Here is an 18,168-nt window from a genome sequence, read left to right on the forward strand (position 1 = left end):
AGCCCCCACTCATGCTTTACTGGGTCTTTGTCAGAAATTTGGATTGGGAAGGGCTTTTCCCTGGATGGAGGGGACGGGGTGGAGGGCTTTATGAGGGGAAGGGAGGGGCCCCCGGGCCAGGTAGATGTTGGGGCAGGAAGACCAGAGCGAGGCGCCCTCCGACCCCCCGGAGAAGGCAGGTCTGCAGGACCCAAGGCCAGGCTGGGCACAGGGCCCCAACCTTGCTGACAGGTGGGCCCAGAAATGACACCTCATCCTCAAAGCGTTGCTCTGGCTACGGCTCCTGAGGGCAGGACAAGAGAGGCAGTGGCTCAGGGGGCACGAAGAGGAAAGGGACTTCCTCTGGGCCGGTGCGGGGACGTGGTCTCTGGAGAGCCCTGAATAGGTGCCCTCAAACCGCTTGCTCACTGTGACTTTGGGGCCATACCAGGCTGGGCAGGGGATGGTGTGTGGGGCCGAGAGGCTGGCTCAGGGCTCCAGCATCCCAGGGCCTGCGGCACAGGGCTCTCACGGCACTTTCCCTGCAGGTGGGGCTCCCGCCATCACAGGAGACCACCCCCCAGCACCCCTGCAGCCCTCTCCAGCTCACCTATTCACACGTCAGGCACGCCATCCACACCCCATCACCTCTGCCGCCCACACGCCCACTCCCCGCCTGGTCCTGTGCATACACACCTGGTCACACACAGAGACACGTGGCCACAGGGACGACCAGGCCCCGCACACTCCTCTTGCCCTCCCAGTCACGACTCCCTCAGCTCCTTCCTGACCTGTTCACACCGCTTCTCAAAGCCGCTGGACATTTTCCAACCCCGTGTTGGCTCCCCACCTCTCCCACGGGCTCTCGTGTACCTCCCACCTGAGGTCACTTCTGTTCTCTCGGGACAAGAGCTCAGTGGTGACCCACGTGTAACCTGAACCCACCCCAAGGCCCACATCAACAAAACCACCCCCTTAACGGACACTAAAGAAACCCCAAGTCTTTCCCTAAATCCCACAGTAAAAACCTAGTACAAACAAGTGTTTGGGTTTTTTTCCTATGCAGAAATTTTTTTTAGTAGACATAGCCTTTTTTCTCTTTCTCATTTTACAGCAAATATTGCAAATATAGAAATACTTTCTCTGTACAGTAGGACGACAACAGTGTACAGTGGGGGCTGGGCTGCGTCACACACTCGCAGCCCTGTCCCCAGCCACGCCCAGCCATCCACAGGCACACCCCGACCCCTCGAGTCCCCCAGGGCTCCAGGACCTCCCACGCCACTCGGCCGCCTGCATTCACTCTTCCTCTTTGGGTGGCCTCCCGAGGTGGCAATGAAGACACGGACTGAACAGAGAGTCCACAGAAAACCACGGACGGAGGAGACCATGCGAGGAGCCAGGTGGCCACGCTCCCCACGTCTGGTGTTTTATGTCTTAATTTTTAAGAGAACTTTACTTTTGTTATTTAAAAGAAAAAAAAAAGGAAGAAAATAGAGAGGAAAAGAAAGGAGACAGAGAAGAATCAAAATAGGATACCGAAAAAAAATTCCCCTCCCCCACCCCAATCCCTAAGACACAGTTTTCCGAAGTCCCGTGTGCGTGTGCGTGTGCGTATGCGTGTGCACAGTGTGTGTGGCGGGCCGCTCACACCGGTGAGAAGGTCTCAGGGCAGGTCCGTGTACACAGCCACGGTCCATTTACTGTGTGTCTGCGCCCCCTCCCTGCTTTCTACGTGGGGCTCCAGGCTCCACAATGCCACCGTGTGTGTGTGTGTGTGTGTGTGTGTGTGTGTGTGTGTGTGTCTGACAGGTGACAGTCTCTGGGTTACAAAGAGCTGCAGTGGGGCTTGTGTCCTTTTGGGTCCGGCGGGCACCACGAGTGCCGGGGCTCAGGACTTGTGCTGGGCCGACACGCCCTTCCAGTAGTCCAGGATGTCATGCAGGTCCTCATCTTTGGCGAACTGGACCTTCTTGCGCAGCGCGTGGCCGGCGGCCAGGAACTCCTCATGGTCCCTGTGCCGCCGGCGGCTGGGGCGGAGGCGCTCCCAGATGCTGTGGGGGGCCCTGCAGCTGTGCTCGGGGCTGGAGGCGTAGCTCAGGTGCTGGTACTGCGGGGACAGCTGCGAGTAGGCCAGGTCGCGGGGCCGCGGCCGGGTCAGCGGCTCCAGGATGGACGCTTTGCGGCCGCCCAGGCCTTCATGGGGCGGGGGCACCGGAGGTGCGGGCGGCTCGGCCGTGTGGGAGCCGGGGTACGAGTGCCGGTGCTCGCCGTACTGGCGGCTCTTCTCGGCCTCGGCCCGCAGAACAGCAGCTGCGGGTGTCACAGTGAGGATGGCGTCGGCCGCGGGTGAGCTCTTCTCGATGTACTTAGCCTCAGTGGCCGCGACCTTGTGCACACCGGTGGCCTCAGCACGGAAGGCCCTGGGGCTGCGTGTGGAGCTGCTGGACGAGGTGCTGGCGCGAGGGGGCCCCGGGGCCGCCTCCACGCTGTGGTGCCGCTGCAGGCCGTGGCTGAAGGTGTCCTTGTACACGGGCGACAGGAAGCCGTGCTTGCCGGCCAGCGGCTCGGACAGCAGCACCAGCTGCGGCTCGGCCGCGGACACGGCGCCCGACTTGCCGCCCTGGAAGGTGGTGGACTCGGACTTGAGCGCATCGATGCAACTGTTGATGATCTGGTTGACCCTGTCCACCTCCTTGGCGATGGTGCAGATCTCGGCCACCGAGCCCTGGCTGTCAGGGCCCGGCCGGCCCGGCTCGCAGTCCCTGCGCTCCCCCGGCTCCCCGGTGCGCACCTCCATGTAGGTGCCTTTGCTGGCCTTGGGCGTCTCGCTCTCCACCAGCTTGTATGGCTCCACGTCGCTGGTGGCCGCCGGCAGATACGGGATGCGGGCCACAGTGTCGGGGCCGAGCAGTGGGCCCTGGGACAGTGGGGCCAGGCCGGGCGCCTCCAGCTCCGGCCCGTACTTGAGCTCGATGATGGTCTTCTTGAGGCTGCTGGCCGCGGCTGCCTTCTTGTGCTTCTCCTCCTGGCGCCTGCGCTTGCGCAGACAGTAGTAGACGGCGCCCAGCACCAGCACCATGCCGAAGAGACAGCCCAGGATGGTCATGATGTAGTGGGTGGCCGTGGAGGGGCTGGGCACGGGGCCCGGGGGGCTGGGCGGCTTGGGCAGGCAGATGGTGAGGCAGGTGTGGTTGTGGTGCAGCCCGGAGCTGGTGGACACCACGCAGTAGGTGTAGTTGGTGAGCGCGTAGAGGTTGGTCAGGCGGATGTCCTCCTGGGGCTTGGTCAGCCTGGACACGGTGGACGACTTACTGTTGTTGAAATGCTCCAGCGTGTACATGCGGTTGAACGGGCTGGGCAGCTGCACTGTGATGGTGGCCGAGTTCTGGGTCAGCTGCTTGACCCTGATGAGGGGCCGTGCCTCGGCCTGGGTGGCCAGTGTGGGTAGGGCCACCAGCGGGGTGGTGCCATCACCGGAGAAGCACTCGTCCGCGACGCAGGGGGCCTCGCTGGGCTCCAGCGGTGTGGGCGGCACGCGGCCCGGTGGCGACCGCTCTGGCACCAGGCGGGGCTCGGCCGCGTACGCGCCATCGGTGCACACGGACTGTAGTGTGGTGAGAACGCTGCGCTGGCCTAGCCGGCCCTGGCCCAGCAGGAAGTAGCCGGAGTAGTGTGGCGGCGACTCGCACTGCATGCGGTCGTAGGTGTGCGTGGCGTTGGTGAAGGCCGCCAGCCAGCGCAGGAAGCCCAGGAGCTCGCAGGAGCAGTAGAAGGGGTTGCTGTACAGCTCGCAGGCTGACAGGCGGGCCAGGCCCGCGAAGGTGGCGCTGTGCAGCCGCTGGATGCGGTTCATGGACAGGTCCACGTTGACGACGTTGGGGCACTCCCAGAAGGCACCGGGTGTGACCACCTCGATGAGGTTGGCCTGCAGGTACAGGTACTCCAGCTTGCCCAGGCCGCGCAGCACGCCCTCCGTCAGGTTGCGCAGCCGGTTGTAGCCCAGCTGCAGCACCTGCAGGTTGAACTGGCCCGAGAAGGCGCCATCCTCGATGTAGGCGATCTCGTTCTTGGTCAGGTTCAGGTACGTGAGGTTCCCGAAGCGGCTGAGTGCGGCGTGCTGCACGCTGCGGATGCGGTTCTCGTTCAGCCGCAGGTCCACAATGGTGCTGTTGATCTGCTGCGGGATGGCCTCGTACGGCGGCTGGTTCTGGCTGCAGATGGCCAGCCACACGAAGCCCTTGTCGCCCTCGATCAGCCAGCAGTCACCGCGGGCCAGGCCGCCCGCGTGCAGCAGGGCGGCTGCCGTCACACACACCCACAGCACCGCTCCGGGGGCCCCGGCCATGGGGACTGCCCTCGCAGGAGGCTGCACTCAGCCTGCCAGGGACACCGGGTGGGGGGCGGGGCGGTGGCCCCCAGAGGGACGGAGGGGCAGGAGAGGAGGGTGCCCACACGCTCAGGGGTGTCCTGTCCCAAACCGCATGGTCGCACAGCACGAGAGCTGGGAGGGAACGTGCCCCCTCACTGCCAGCTGCCTCTCGTCGTCCGCCCACTGTGTGCTGCCATCACCATGGCCTCCTCGCCCATCAGCCTGGGCGTCCGGACAGCTCCACCCTGCACCTCCAGCTCACCTGCAGCAAGACAAAGGAGAGAGCCGGTCAGGAGGTGGCTGGGTGTCCCCCAGGCCCCAGGGTCAAGTGTGAGCCTGCATACAGCTGAGATGGGCGGCATCGTAAAACCTGAAGCCACGCAGCTGGCGAGTGACCAGACACTTTGCCCTGCCACCTGAAGGCCCGGTTGTCTGTCCCCAGAGGGCCAGGCCACAGCATTGCGGCCGCCTGCAGGGGGCGCTCTGAGCTCCCCTCAGTGACTCGCAGGACACCAGTCAGGCATCCAGCACAGCCAGGCCCTGGGCTGAGCTGTCCTGTGGTGTGGCCTGGGCACATCGTGCCACTCTGGTCCTGTTTCCCCAGGCAGCCAGCTGGATGGTCCCTGCGGCTTTCCACCTGGGCAGGGGACCCGGAGGCTGCCTCACCCCACGTCGGCGGTCCTGGCAGCAAGGCCTGGAGGGGGGAGCTCTGCCAGGCTCCCCGCGGGCTCCCCAGGCTCAGATAAGGACCTGACCCCCCCTCCCACTTCGGACCCCCTCTCCCCCTCCTGCCTGAACGGTGACTTGACTGTCAGAGTGCCTGGCCCTCGGCCCCTCCGTGCCCCCTTGCCTGCACACAAACCGAGGATGGCACTGTGGGGCGCACGCAGGCAGGGGCCAGGCTGCGTTTGGGGAGATGTGGCTGCACCCGCCTTTGGGCTTCTGCTCCTCCAGGGCCCACACCCGGCAGGAGGACCCCTGTCTGCGGGCGTCACTGCTTGGCTGCGTATTTCTCCTGCAGGACAGACGAATGGGTGTGTGTTTGCTTGTTAGTATTTGGATTTACAGTGGCCTCTGTAACCGCTGTGGCCTGGCGGGCGGCCAGCTGGGTGCATTTCACTGATATTGACGTTTGCAACTAGTCTGCACTGAGGCGGCTTAAATTAGGAGAAAGACGTATGATGTGAAATGGATTTTCCCCCTTGGAAACTTCATAAAGAACGGTTTTGATGTGGCGCCCAGGGCAGAGCCTGTTTGTGTTTTAAAGAGAGGGGAGAGACCAGATGGGCTGGGGAGAGGCCCGGGGTCGTGGTGGAACCCACCCCGGGCGGGGCTGGGGTTGCTGTGTGACAGTCAAGACTGGCTCTCTGGGTGCAGTCAGAAATGGCTCTGGGGGCAGGGCGAGTAGGCTTGGGCTTTCTTCCTAAAGGAGGGAGCCTGCTAAATGGAAGCTGGGGTCCCTGCATGGTCTGGCTTGTGACATAAAATCGACAATCCCATGGGGGTGTTCTGGGCTCATCTCTGTCACCATCTCACAGTACCTGGTGTTGCCCATCCACCCAGGACAACGTGGCAACTGCTGTGATTTATGTCTCCTGAGGCTCCTGAGAGAACTCGAGCCCTCCCTCGCCCTGCTGGGTGGTGGGCAGGACAGGTGGTGCCATCAGTGGGCTGAAGGGCTGGCCCTGCCCCAGTCCCCAGAACGGGTCAGGGGGACCCCCCGTCCAGACAGTGCAGCACCTCAGTAATGCTGATCATAATCACCTCTAATCTCTTGCTCAAAATAACCCAAAGTCAAGCTAAGGAGGATTACAGGCCTAAAGAACCCTTATCACAGGCAGGCCCTGGCAGGAGGGGGACAGGCTCCAGGGCTCCCCAGCCCTCCCCACCCCCATGCCCAGGGCCCCTCCGTGCAGTGGGGGCCGCTGAGCCGCTGCTGGGCTGGCCCAGGGCCCGAGAGCTCACGGGCTCCGGGCTGAGTACCTGTGGGCTTGCATGCACATGGGTGCCCACACGTGTGCTGGGGCTGCCTGCATGCACAAGGGGATGTCTATTCAGCAAACATGTGGGCAACCACGTCAGCACGTGTGGGTGAACTGGCACCGCCGTGGTCCAGCCAGGCCCTCCTGTGGCCACCACGGGTCCCCCCACCAGTGTGACAGGCTAGGAATTTGTGCTTCTGTTTTGGCAACTTGTGAGTGGCCAGTGGTTCTCGGGACAGTCTCACCTCCACTGTGCACCCCCCGCCACACACACACACACGCTCTGGAGCTTCCTCCATCTGCCTGGCTGACGTGGTGAGGGGGCCGGGTGGGGTTGTCACACCCTCTGGTGAGTTCTGCTCTCACCTTGGTGCCTTACACCTGCCCCGTAAGCCAGGCCTTCGACGGGATGTCCTCCCCCGGCCTCCTGGCCTCAGGTGGAGGGATCTGCAAGGTGGATGTGACCCTGCTGGCTGACCCCCGCCCAGCATGGCCAGGCAGTCAGGCCCCCCTCCCTCAGGAAGACATGCCTCTGCCCTTTCCAAAGCCCCCACTACCTTAGCCTGGGAGGGGCCCAGAGTTCTCTTTCCACATCTCGTTTACAGAGGGGAAACTGAGGCCCAGACAGACGACCTTGTCTAAGGTCACAGTGAGTCACCCCGTCCTCCTGCTGGGTGTGGCTGGGTGGTGGGTCCAGCAGGTGACGCATGACTCCAGGAGGCCCCTCGCTGCAGGGCTGAACTCCCAGGCCCCCTCAGAATTACCCCGGGAAGGGGGGCAGGATGTGTCCCATGGGGCCAAACACAGGCAGGGCCTCGGAAAACAGCCACCCAGGGGATGGGCCAGAGCACCTAGAAAGGTCCCGATCGGGTCACAGACTGTCCCGAAAGCTCTTTCCTTGCCGGGGTCCACACACCTGACCCTGTGCACAGTCAGCCACTCGTTAAACAGCTGGTTCCCACACACCTGCAGTGCCCAGCCCTGCACCCCACGTGCCACCCGACTCAGGATTCTGTCACGGGGAGGCACGGGCGCTCACCTGCCCCCACGGGTCCCCTGGCCCCACACTTCAGAGAGACCCAGGCTGGGCCACGTCAGGGCACCACCTCCAATGACCCCACCACTCGGAAGCCCCTTCCCCCACGCCCACCCATGAAACTGTGATGGCGCCGACCGGCCATGTGTGTGTCCAACAGGGCAGCCACTGGTCACATGCAGCTACCAAGCGCTAGGAATGCAGCGAATGGCTGCTGAACTGGACGTTCTAGTACCTTCCCTAAAAATAACACATCGACCTGAACACCCTGCAGCCACTGCCCACCTCCACCCCCTCACTTTACCTTTCTCTCTCAGCCCCTGCCGCGCAGCCGCCCTCACCCACGTCCTCTGAGCCTGCACCTACCACCGTCACAGGGGACCTGTCCTTCCAGCTCCAAGGGCACACTCCATCTTGCTCAGCCTCGCAGCAGCGTTTGGCCTCACTGCTCAAACCCTTCCTGCTTTGGGTCTCCGAGCCACCGCCCTCTCCTGTCCCAATTTCCCTCATAGTCTGCTGTCCCCTGTGGGACCCTCTTCCTCAGCCCGAACTCTAATTGTCCCTCCCTGGGCATCAGCCAGGACACCGGTCCTCCACTTTCTCATCTGTGAGGTGGGAGTTAAGGTGCTTCCTCCCTGAGGCCTGTGGCTTCTAACACTTGCCTTCTTTTTGCATTTTGTCAGGCCATAAGAGCTGTCACCGCCCTCTGCAAGGACATAATATGCCCATGTGGCCACCCGCCCCTCTCAGCGTTGGGCCACATCCGCTGGATTAGAAACGCATGTTTGATGTCCTCACTTTGCAAACCACGGTCGCCCATGCCCAGGTGGACAGACCTCGCTCTGCACACACTGCACACACCGCCCAGCAGCAGCTCAGAGCTCGCGGGGCAGGCCACGCCCTCCAGTGCCCTCTGGACACCAGACTCCAGCCAGCGTCTGCCGCCCCCTCGCTCACTGGCTCACAACAGCTCCTCAAGGTCACATGACAATGACCCCACTTCTTAGAGGAGAAGAGTGAGGCCCCGCCTGGCTACATCGCAAGGAGGGTGCCAATTCTGTTTCTAGCTCTGACAGGAACTAGATGCATGGTCTCCATTTCCTCATCTTTAAAATGGGGCCACTTCCCTACCTAGCAGGTTGGATCCGAGGCTCAGCTGTAGCTGGTGAGGCAGATGGCATGCCCGAACACACTGCAGGCCCCCCAGCTCCAGCAGCACCCTAAGTGGTTGGGTTGGTCTGTGCACACCCAAGGCCAGCCTGTGTGTGTGCACCTCTGGGGCTGTGTACACGTGTCCATATACTCACGAGTGTGCAAATGTGTGTGCTTGTTCAAGCATGTGTCTGTGTGCACACACCTGTGTCTCAGCACATGTCGATGAGTCACTGGAAATAGCCCTGGGAGAGGGGACATGGCAGGGCCCAAAAGGGAGCTAGATTCCTGGCTATCACGAGTCATGACAAACAAGTCACCTTCAGAGCCATCACATTGTTAAGTCCCCCCACAGTCCTACAATGTAGGAGGGACATGGGACAGCCACCATGCTGTCCACGGTCCACATGAGAAGCCCAAGGCCCAGCGAGTGAAGGGACTTGCCACAAGGTCCCTCACTAGTCAGGTGGGACAAACCCACTTGGGCCTCTCACCTGCTAACTCAACAGCTACCTATCAGAAGCCTGCTCCACACCCACTGACGATGAGCTGCTGCTAGGTGCCCGGGGAGGGTTAGCACCTGGCCCTTCCCAGGCCTGCAGGGAGGGGCGGCCGCTCACTGGGCCTCCGTTCTAGGACAGCCCTCCCTCCCCAGGTCCCTGGTATCCACTGCAGTGTCCCTGATGGAACTGGCTGCCATTTAAAGGCACCTGATGGGGAGGACGGAGGGAAGGACCCTGCGTGCGAAACAAATCTGCCTTTCCTAAAGAAGCACTCCCGCCAGGACAGCGGACTTACTTAGACACAAGCACAGGACCAGCGGGCCACCACCCACCCGCCTTGCCCTCTGAGGGTGGGCAGTAGGAGAGCCCTGTGAGTTCGTGTCCGAATCCAGGCACTTCCTCCACAGCCATGAGTTCTGCCAGGGACCCGGGATGGTGAGGCCCCCACAGATCAGTGGGGGCCAGAGGTCGTCCCCACGTCCCTCCTCCAGCTCTCGGTCCCTGCCTGTAACACGTAGGGGCTGAGCAGGCACCGCCAAGGGTCTCCTGGCTGAGACGTCTGGGGCCTCGTGTCTCCCTGCCCAGAGCCCCCCACACCCCGTGCATGTCCTGACCCCGTGCATACTTCCCACTGCAGAGAGCACCTCTCGCTCCGGGGACGATGGGGATGGAGCGCGTGAGGCTGGCACCAAGTTCCTTCTGTCACATCAACTCTGCAGCCTGTGTCGCCGCTAATGAAATAAAGAAATATGGTGGTTCCAGGCTTTTAAACTTCTTATGACCGGATTTGCATAATTGTCGCAGCCGTGCTGGGACAGGAACGCATCTGTCTAAAAATAGGGCTCCTCTCCTCGATCACCGAGCCCAGACCTGAGGCCAGGGCTTCTGCGGATGGCGTGGGCTGTCCGCGTCCACAGGAACACAGGCCTCGGCCGAGGGCCCGGTCGGGAGGCGGGCGCTGGGAAGTTGTAGGTAACTTTCCACCGTCCCGGTGTGTGGCCAATAGATCATTCCTACCGACCACACCTGCCTGGCTCTGCCACAGAGCGCACGGGGCCGTGATGTACAAGCTGGGTGCTGGGGCCACAAAGCAGACAGCACGACGCGACCTGACCCAGACCAGCCAGAGCTGCCATGGGGAGGGCCTGCCCCCCAGGGGGCACACACATCTCAGGCTTTCTGTTCCTATGCTGGGACCGAGTGTGGGCACTGCCATTCTCTGGCTGTGTGACCTTGAGCAAGTCACGTAACTCCTCTGAGCCTGTTCCTTCTCTGCCAGGCTTACGGTGAGGACTATACAATGGTTATCTGAAGCTTCCGGCACATGGCCGGTCCAGACACACCCTGTAGACACCCATTTCCTTCTCCAGCTGCTCCCTGGCGTCCCGTGGATGGGGCAGGGGTGCACAATTCCAGGCAGCGTGGGTGGACGCAGCAGGCCTGTGGCATGTTCCCTGGCGCCCACATTGGGGGGCCCAGTGAGGGCTGTCCCCAGGTCCTCACCCACTAGGACCTGCTGTCTCCTTCCCGTTCTCTCTCTAGTTACCCAAGGAGGCTGGCACAGGCTCCCAGCTCTGCTGGCTCAGCAGGATTCTTGGGACTCAGCCATAGGGTCGGGCCTGGCCAGCCCCAACCTCCACTGGCCCTGGGAGGCATTAGGCATAGGAACCACAGCCCGCACCGTCCCCCCCACCCCACAGGAAGTGGGGGTCACAGGGCGTGGAAGGACAGGGCTTGGGAAGGGTACTAAGTGCCTGACATACCTGCCAGTGACCACGGGCATTCCACGGCTTCAGGGACCTCTCCTGCCTACCCAGAGGCCGCCACGAGCAGGACGTGTGCAAACAGAGGTGACCTCTCATTTCCTCCGGAACCCCACACATGAGTGCCCACTGTCTGCAGAGCCCCTTCTCCAATGTCAGGAGGTCAGGTATCGGTGTTACCCCAGTTAGACGATGGGGAAACAGAGGCCCAGAAAGGGAAAGGGTTTTGCACAGGAGAAAGTCAGTGTTTGCCCCACCTGAGTCCATGGAACACAGCGTTAACGTCCATCAAGCAGCTCCATAAAAGGACAGAGTCCGGCCCCAGCCCCAAATCCAGGGGGCCCCGAGCTGCAGCCCAGAGGTGTGCACCCCCAGTCCTGGCCTGACCCAGCCGAGGCGAAGGGCAGGGCTGGGGGCCGGAGTCCTGCATGCCTCTGGGGTGACGTGGGCCTCCCTCCGCCCTCCAGGCCCAAAGCTCCAGGCTGAGGAGTTAATTAGGAACCCAAACACTTAATGGTCTGTTATGCTTCCACTGGGCAGCTTCTTAAATTAAAAAACATGATGTACAGCATCGTTGGAGGGAGAAATCACTTTGCAATGGTTTCCTGCTCCGGCGCTGAGAGGGACGTGGGGGACAGGGTGGCTGGCTGGCCTCCAGGGACCAGGGACGATGCATGACACTCTCCAGGATCACCAGTCCACCCTGCCATTGCGCAGAGTGTCATCAAAGCCAGGTAAGGGTCTGGGTGACCCAAACACACCTGGCATTGTTCCCCATCACACCCTCACAACCCTGGCAGCTGGGAAGTTCTATCTTTAGTGTGACCTGAATCTCTCCAGTTGTTTGGAGGGATGTCTGATTTGAGACTAGAGGCAGACTGGCTTGTTTGGCTCCTCCTAGTAGAACCCTGACCTCCAGGAGCTCCACCTCTGGGAAGCCCCTTCCAATGCCCCCTTCATAGCTGTGATGCTGGCCTGGCGCCAGGACAGGACCTGGTCCTTGGACCCTGGAGGGCCCTCTGCGGACACCGGGACACAGCTCCCTCCCTCGTCCCCCACTCCCTGGGTCCACTCACGCAGACGCAGTGACCGCTGCCAACCCCAGCCCCCGGTCAGGCCTTTGCAAGCGCAGCTCCAGCCTCATGTCACCGTCGCTGTGACCATTTAATCAGCATACTTTCTGGCCGTATTAATTGTACTAAAGAGTTTGGGCATGGTTTTCAAGCGGAGGTGATAAATTAGCAATTAGCCCTCAAACATGACATTAATAAGGGAAATAAAATAGCAGGCAAAGTCCAGTCTGAGAAGTATGAGGGACGCCCGGGGGCTGGACAAGGTCGGGACTCATCCACCACACCCTGGTGCACAGTGGGGTGTGCCTGGGGGGGCCACCACGCCGGGGAGAATGAGCCACTGGGGGGGGCTCCAACACAAGGCGGAAGACAGCCCAGCACGGTCACCTAGGTCCCTAGGTGTTTCCATGTCAGATACGGGGCTCTCTCCTGTGTGTTCTGGAGAGTTCTGTCACGACCCTGGGAGTCCCTTCCTGCCACCCCGGGTTCTCTCGGCTTCTGGAATGTTTGCTATTCCCATTGAGAAAATGCAAGACGGCAGTCAGATCCCAGGAGGCCCCTCTGTCACCAACCCCCTCACACACCACATGATCCCCCAGGACACCTGTCGGGAGGTGGCTGCCCAGGACACTGGTGTCCCAGGGGCAAAGCAGCCTTGTCTGGGCCCCTCAAAGCTGTGAGAACCAAAACCTGTCCTGCCTGACCTGGCCCACTGTGGCCTCGAGCTGGCCTCTCGGGAAGGGGGCTCCTGGAGGAAGCCAGCCCTTCAGCCAGGCCTGGGCCCAAGACTCTTGCTACGGTGGGTGTCATCTAACCAATGCATCCCCTGCCACCCCCACCCCCACAGGTCCCACTGCTGTGCAGCTTGGTGGACCTAGCCTCCTAACACAAGACTCTATCCGCCTCTATCCGCTGGGCTGGCGTTTTAAGATTTGAATTCTGCAATTTAACCCTCAATCAGCCTGGAAAGTATTTCACTGGCGTAAAGAAGGGTCCAGATTGATTTCAGCCCCCGACAGGCAGCACCCTGCCCTGACACCATATACTGAATAATTTGGTCCCTCACATTCCTGTGGGATGCTCTAGCCCCACCCACAGGGCACGTGGGGTCACGCCTGGCCCCTCCTTCCCCTGCAGCCCCACAGGGCTCCCCACTGCCCTCAAGAGAGTCCACATCTTCAAGGGCCAGCCAGACCTTGGTGACAGTCCTGCCTGTCCCCCACCTTGCCTAGGAGGCAATGGTCAACTGCATTTCTTGCATTTTCTCTAGATACTGTTCCCTCCACCTGGAACACCCACCCCCGCCCCCACCATCCCAATCCCCCTGATTAGGCTGCCTTGTTCCTGGGCTGCAAAGGTCGGGCTCCCTGCCTCTCCATCAGAGTCAAAGTACAGATGGAAAGCTCCTGGCAAGCAGGGCTGGAGCCCGTACGCCCTTTCCAGACACGGAAAGGAAATGGATGTGACTGAATTCATGAAAGTTCTCCATCCACAGACGCCTGTAAAGGGGGGCAACCCCAGGTCATGGTTGTCCCGGGACAGTCTCCAGTTACACTCGGTGTCCCAGGATAATTACTAATAGAGCCCCTTTCACTCGCACCCTCCCTGTTGGGGTGATAACTTGTTGCATGGTCACCGAGGGATGCCTCTGTGTGGGACTGCTGTGTCCCACTGAAAACCCCTCCCCTCTCTGCTGCCACCAAATCAGCACCGTTTAAATCCTTCGAACTGTAATATGCTTCCTCTAGTAGGAAAGACATCCACTGTCATCCCTCTTTCGTCGGCATCTTCCTTCTGATGAGTCTTTAGAATGACTTCATCCAGCTCTTGGAAACACACGGCAGAGGTGTGACAGGGCTGCGTCACTCCTATAAATTAACTTCGGAAGAAGCTTCAGGTTCATAATATTCCAACACAGCCCATTCCTGCGTTCTTTTACACCTCTTGGGAAAACTTACAGAGCTCTTCAAAATGATCCTATATTTTTCTTGTATATTCCTGGGAATTCTGTGAAGTATTTTTTGTTGCCATTGTGAGTGGGGACGGTTTATTTCATTATGTTTTCCAACTGGTTGTTGCTGGTACAGATGAAAATTATTGATCTTTATGTTTGTTTTATATCCAACCCAGGACCTTCACTGAGGTCTCATATTAAATTATTTTTTCACTTGGTTCTCGAGTTTCTAAGGTCTCATATCATATCCCTGGCAAATAACTACAATTTTTCCCTGTAAACATTCCATTTAATTCTGTTTCATGTCTTATTGCTATGTCCAGAATTTCTGGACAGTGATAAAGGGCACTGTTGGGTTTTTTTTTTTAATATAAAAGTTTTTGAATAGGAATCATTAAAAAATCTCATCATTTAGAATGGTGCTGGCTGCTGAATTGAGACACAGATTCTTCACTGTGATACAGTATTTTTTTCAGTTCTATTTTTAGCAGTTACTTTAAAACCAGAAACTGGCATTGGATTTTATCACACACCTTTTGTCATTTATGACCATAGCATTATGTCTGACCTGCCAATACTACGTATTATGTTAATAGATTTCTCTAATATTAAGCCACCTTTGAATTCTCTCTATAAATCCTACATAATCATGGCAGATTATCTCTCTAATATTTGTGGAATTGGATTTGCTTGTGTCTTATTGAGGATTTTTGATCCAGCATTCCTGGGCAAGATTCGCATGGGGTTTCATTTTCTGAGCTGTCTTTGCAGAGCTTGGGGGCTGGGGCCATTCTCACTTCCTCAGGGTCAAGAAATGCTTTGGTGGAGGTCTCCTGGCTGCATGAGCTCAGGCCCCCAAGGCCATGTGCTCTGGATGCCATGCAGGAAATGCCAGGGACCACCTGGTCAGTGAACGGCCGTTTATCAGGTGAAATGTGCCTGCTTCACCTCCCGCGCATTCCAGATTTCCGTGATTCAGGGTCAGCTCAGAGTAGGCATCTCTGCCTGGGAAACTTGCAACAGCTCAGAGGGCACCTCACGTGGCGAGTCCTGGCCCTGGGGGGATGGGGGATGCAGGTAGGCTGCCCCCAGGGTGGGGCTGCTCAGGGCCTTGGAGGGAGACCCCAGCTCCCGGGTGAGGGCGGGATAGTGAGAGCACCCCGGGGCCACCTGGCAGGGCCTTCCGCTCTAGGTTCCAAGCCATCCATGTGTGGACAGATGGACGTCACAGTGGGGTGGGCACGGGGGACACAGAGGAAACAAAATGAGTAAAAGCACAGACCCTCTCAGAACGACCATCCGGAGGAGAAAAACAGGACTCACACGAAAGTGATGAGGCTTCCGGCAGTGCCTGCCACAGCAGACAGTATTTCCAAAAGAGGGCTGCAACTTCACCTTCCTCTGCTCATGTGCGATGGGACCCTCAGCCTCTTCCCCCAAGACATGGGTCTGTCCCTGCACCCCTTGAATCTGGGCATCCCTGGGCCACCTTGGCCGGCAGCACTGGCCAAGAGAAGCTGTGTGCCCCTGGGCACAGCCCTGTCCAGCCTGGCCGCCCACTTCCTGTTTTGGAAGCAGCGGCCACCTAAGAAAAGCAACACCACCTGCTGGGGAAGCCGGACCATCTTCCCTGTAGGTTCACCAAGGGGTTTGCGTAAGAAAAGGCACGCACGCGGTGCTCTGTGTGGTGTTCCCTGCAGCACCTGTGCTGTGAGCGGCTGCTGTTGTAAGGGCCCCCGGGTAGGGGGCGCGGGGAGGGTCTGAAGTGCGGCCCGCCTAGGGAGCCTGAAAGTCGGGGTGGTGTCTTTCCTGGGGGGACATGCATTGCGCCCAGGCTGAAAAGGGCCCAGTGCTACCCACAGCTGCCCCTCTGCTCAGCGGGGCCAGCTCTGTAGGTCCTCCTCATCTCTCAGAGTCTATAAAAAATCAATCTAATAGCACAGCAAACATTAATTATAGCTGAAAGGCCAAAACGGGATTGATCTGGAAGAGGCTGGTCTCCTGTTAGTCACCGAGACACTTCGGGAGAGGACAGGCATCGGCCAGTGTGGTGGCTGGGGGGCGGCACGGAGCAAGTGGGGTGGGGTCCCCCAGTTTCACCCCTGCTCAGGGAGCCTGTCCCCCAGCATGAGGCTGGGGCGGCAGAACCTGAAGGCCCCTGGGGTCTGGGTCCCGCCCTGTCTCTGACTTGCCGCTTGGCCCAAACAGGGAGCGTGCAAAGGGTGGGGCTTCCTCCTGATGCCAGGTGGGGCGGACTTGGCCAGGCCCCTGGGCTCTCATGCCCCAGGAGTGGAGAATGTGCTCCAGCCAGCCAGATGGAATCAGGGAAGGGACTGGGGTGGGCGAGCTGAATGGGGGCCTGAACTGAAGCCCCCATCAGGCCCGGGGAGCCAGCCTGTGGAAGCCAGAACCTTATGAGGGGGCCCGAGGCCACTGCTGAATGTCCCCAGGCCATTAGCCCCCCTCCCTGCCCCTTGCATGGAAAAATGGAAGAGCAAAGGGAGGACTCAGCCCGGTCACTTGGCCCTTGGAAAGTCTGAGACTAAGGAGATACCCCCACCAGAATAGAAGTCCTCATCCCCATCATTCCCAGCTCCCCTGGGAGGGAGACGCTGGCTGGCAGCCCTGGGGACCCACACCTCCATCTGAGCCCTGACACCTGTGACTGTAGCCCCCCTCCTACGGCCATCCGTGCACTGACTCAGTCACTCAGATTTACTGTCTACGCTACAAGAAGAGGACACGGCCGCTGTCCTCGTGGGTCAGAGAGGCTGGAAGAGAACACGAACTGCCGGATGACCCTGGACCTCGATTCCGTCACTGGCTGCTGTGCCTCCTGGGTCTCCTGTCTGTAAAATGACGCCGGTGACTAAGTAAATGACTCGTGGAAAGAACCAACTATAGTTCCTGGCTCAACAAATGTGTGGCATGCACAGAGGAGCACGAGATGTGTTGTGAGTATAAGCAGACACTGCCCCGTGGGGAGGAGAGCGCCCTGGAGAGGGCATCGCAGCAGGTCCCAGGGCCTGTCGCTGCTCACAGGTGTCCTGTCCCTCGTGGGTGGGACACACTGTCCCCTTATCATCATCCCTTCCACAGACCATCTCCGGGTCCGCGTTCAGGGAGGGTAAGAGAAAAGGGCCTCGGGGAACCCTCCTGGGCTACAAGATCCCCTTGGATGCTGAGGCCCCTTCTGTAGCACTCCCTCCACCCCAAATTGCCGAGATCAGGGGTCCTGGAGAGCCCTGGGCAGACTGCCTGTGGGAGGGGACCAGAAGCTGCTCTGAGAAAGTGGCTTCCATGTGGTCCCCCTGCCACTGTTCTAAGCACAACCTCTCTCCTGGCCTCCCGAGGGCCACAGGCAGTGAGACTGGAAGAGAAGTCACCCAGCCGGGGCTGTGTGCCCTCTGCTCGACACAGGCACTGCCCAAAGGCCACTGGTGCCCTTGGGTCCCCATCCCAGGGCCATGGCAAGACAGCGTCTGCTGGGGGACAGCATTTTGCCACCTGAGATCTACTGGGAGAAAGTGTGTGTGTGTGACTGCGTGTGAGTGTGTGACTGGGTGTGAGTGTGATTGTGTGAGTGTGTGTGACTGCGTGTGTGTCCCTAGGTGTGGGAGGGGCCCCGACTTTGCTCCTCGCCATGGGTCTACCCTTGCCCTCCCCTCTCTGCACTGCACGCGCATCGCGCACACGAGGCTCTGGTTATCACTTCATGGCAGGCAGGAGTCGGGCGACGGAGCAGCTGGAGGACGTTCAATTTTCGGTGGAAGTGACAGCACTGGAAGCTGCCTAAGTGGGTTTGAGGACGCGCTCCTCTCGTGATCCATCTTTCCTCACCCACTGAGTCAATTAAACAGGAGGCATCCTGCGTGTGGCTGCCCCCACCGCCCACCGCCTCTCTGGGTCTCGGTCCATCTGTCCGTCTGTCATCTGAGACCACACCCTGTCTGCAGGCCACATGGGCCATCACCTGCCACTGGCTGGGCAGGCGCTGCTTCCCTCCCGGCTCCTCTCTTCTCCTCACACCCCGTCCCCCAGAGCTGGGCCCCCAGGCTGCTGTGACGTCACCAGCCCCCCTCCCTGGGCTCATTCTCACTCTGCACACTCTGCACACAGTGCTCGGGCCCTGAGGTCCACCGGGTTTTGGGGCCCTAGGGGCACCTGCCCCCCAACCCTGGAGGGCTCCTGGAGGAGAGTCTAACACTTGGGATGGGGCCTTCAGTCAGTGCTGGGGCCATCAATTGTGCTCAGGTGGGGGCGCCTGGCGGTGGGGTGATGGGGTCACAGAGGGGGACAGAGCGTGTCACTCCCAGTGCTGGGGCGCCCACTGGCGAGGTGACAGGGTCACAGA

The 18,168-nt window shown here is 60.1% G+C and overlaps 1 protein-coding gene across 3 annotated transcripts in view; it reads right to left on the reverse strand.

The window, feature by feature from the left end:
• Positions 1 to 1,500: 1,500 nt before the first annotated feature.
• Positions 1,501 to 18,168, reverse strand: part of ELFN1 (extracellular leucine rich repeat and fibronectin type III domain containing 1) — a 58,797-nt gene continuing 42,129 nt past the window's right edge. For all 3 annotated transcript variants that reach the window (XM_033095716.1, XM_033095718.1, XM_033095719.1), the window contains one exon: positions 1,501 to 4,613. In XM_033095716.1, coding sequence (XP_032951607.1) covers positions 1,871 to 4,327 — 2,457 coding nt within the window. In that variant the 5' untranslated portion in view covers positions 4,328 to 4,613 and the 3' untranslated portion in view covers positions 1,501 to 1,870. The remainder of the gene's footprint in view (positions 4,614 to 18,168) is intronic.

Source organism: Rhinolophus ferrumequinum, chromosome 24 (assembly GCF_004115265.2).
Source record: "Rhinolophus ferrumequinum isolate MPI-CBG mRhiFer1 chromosome 24, mRhiFer1_v1.p, whole genome shotgun sequence".
Classification (NCBI taxonomy): domain Eukaryota; kingdom Metazoa; phylum Chordata; class Mammalia; order Chiroptera; family Rhinolophidae; genus Rhinolophus; species Rhinolophus ferrumequinum.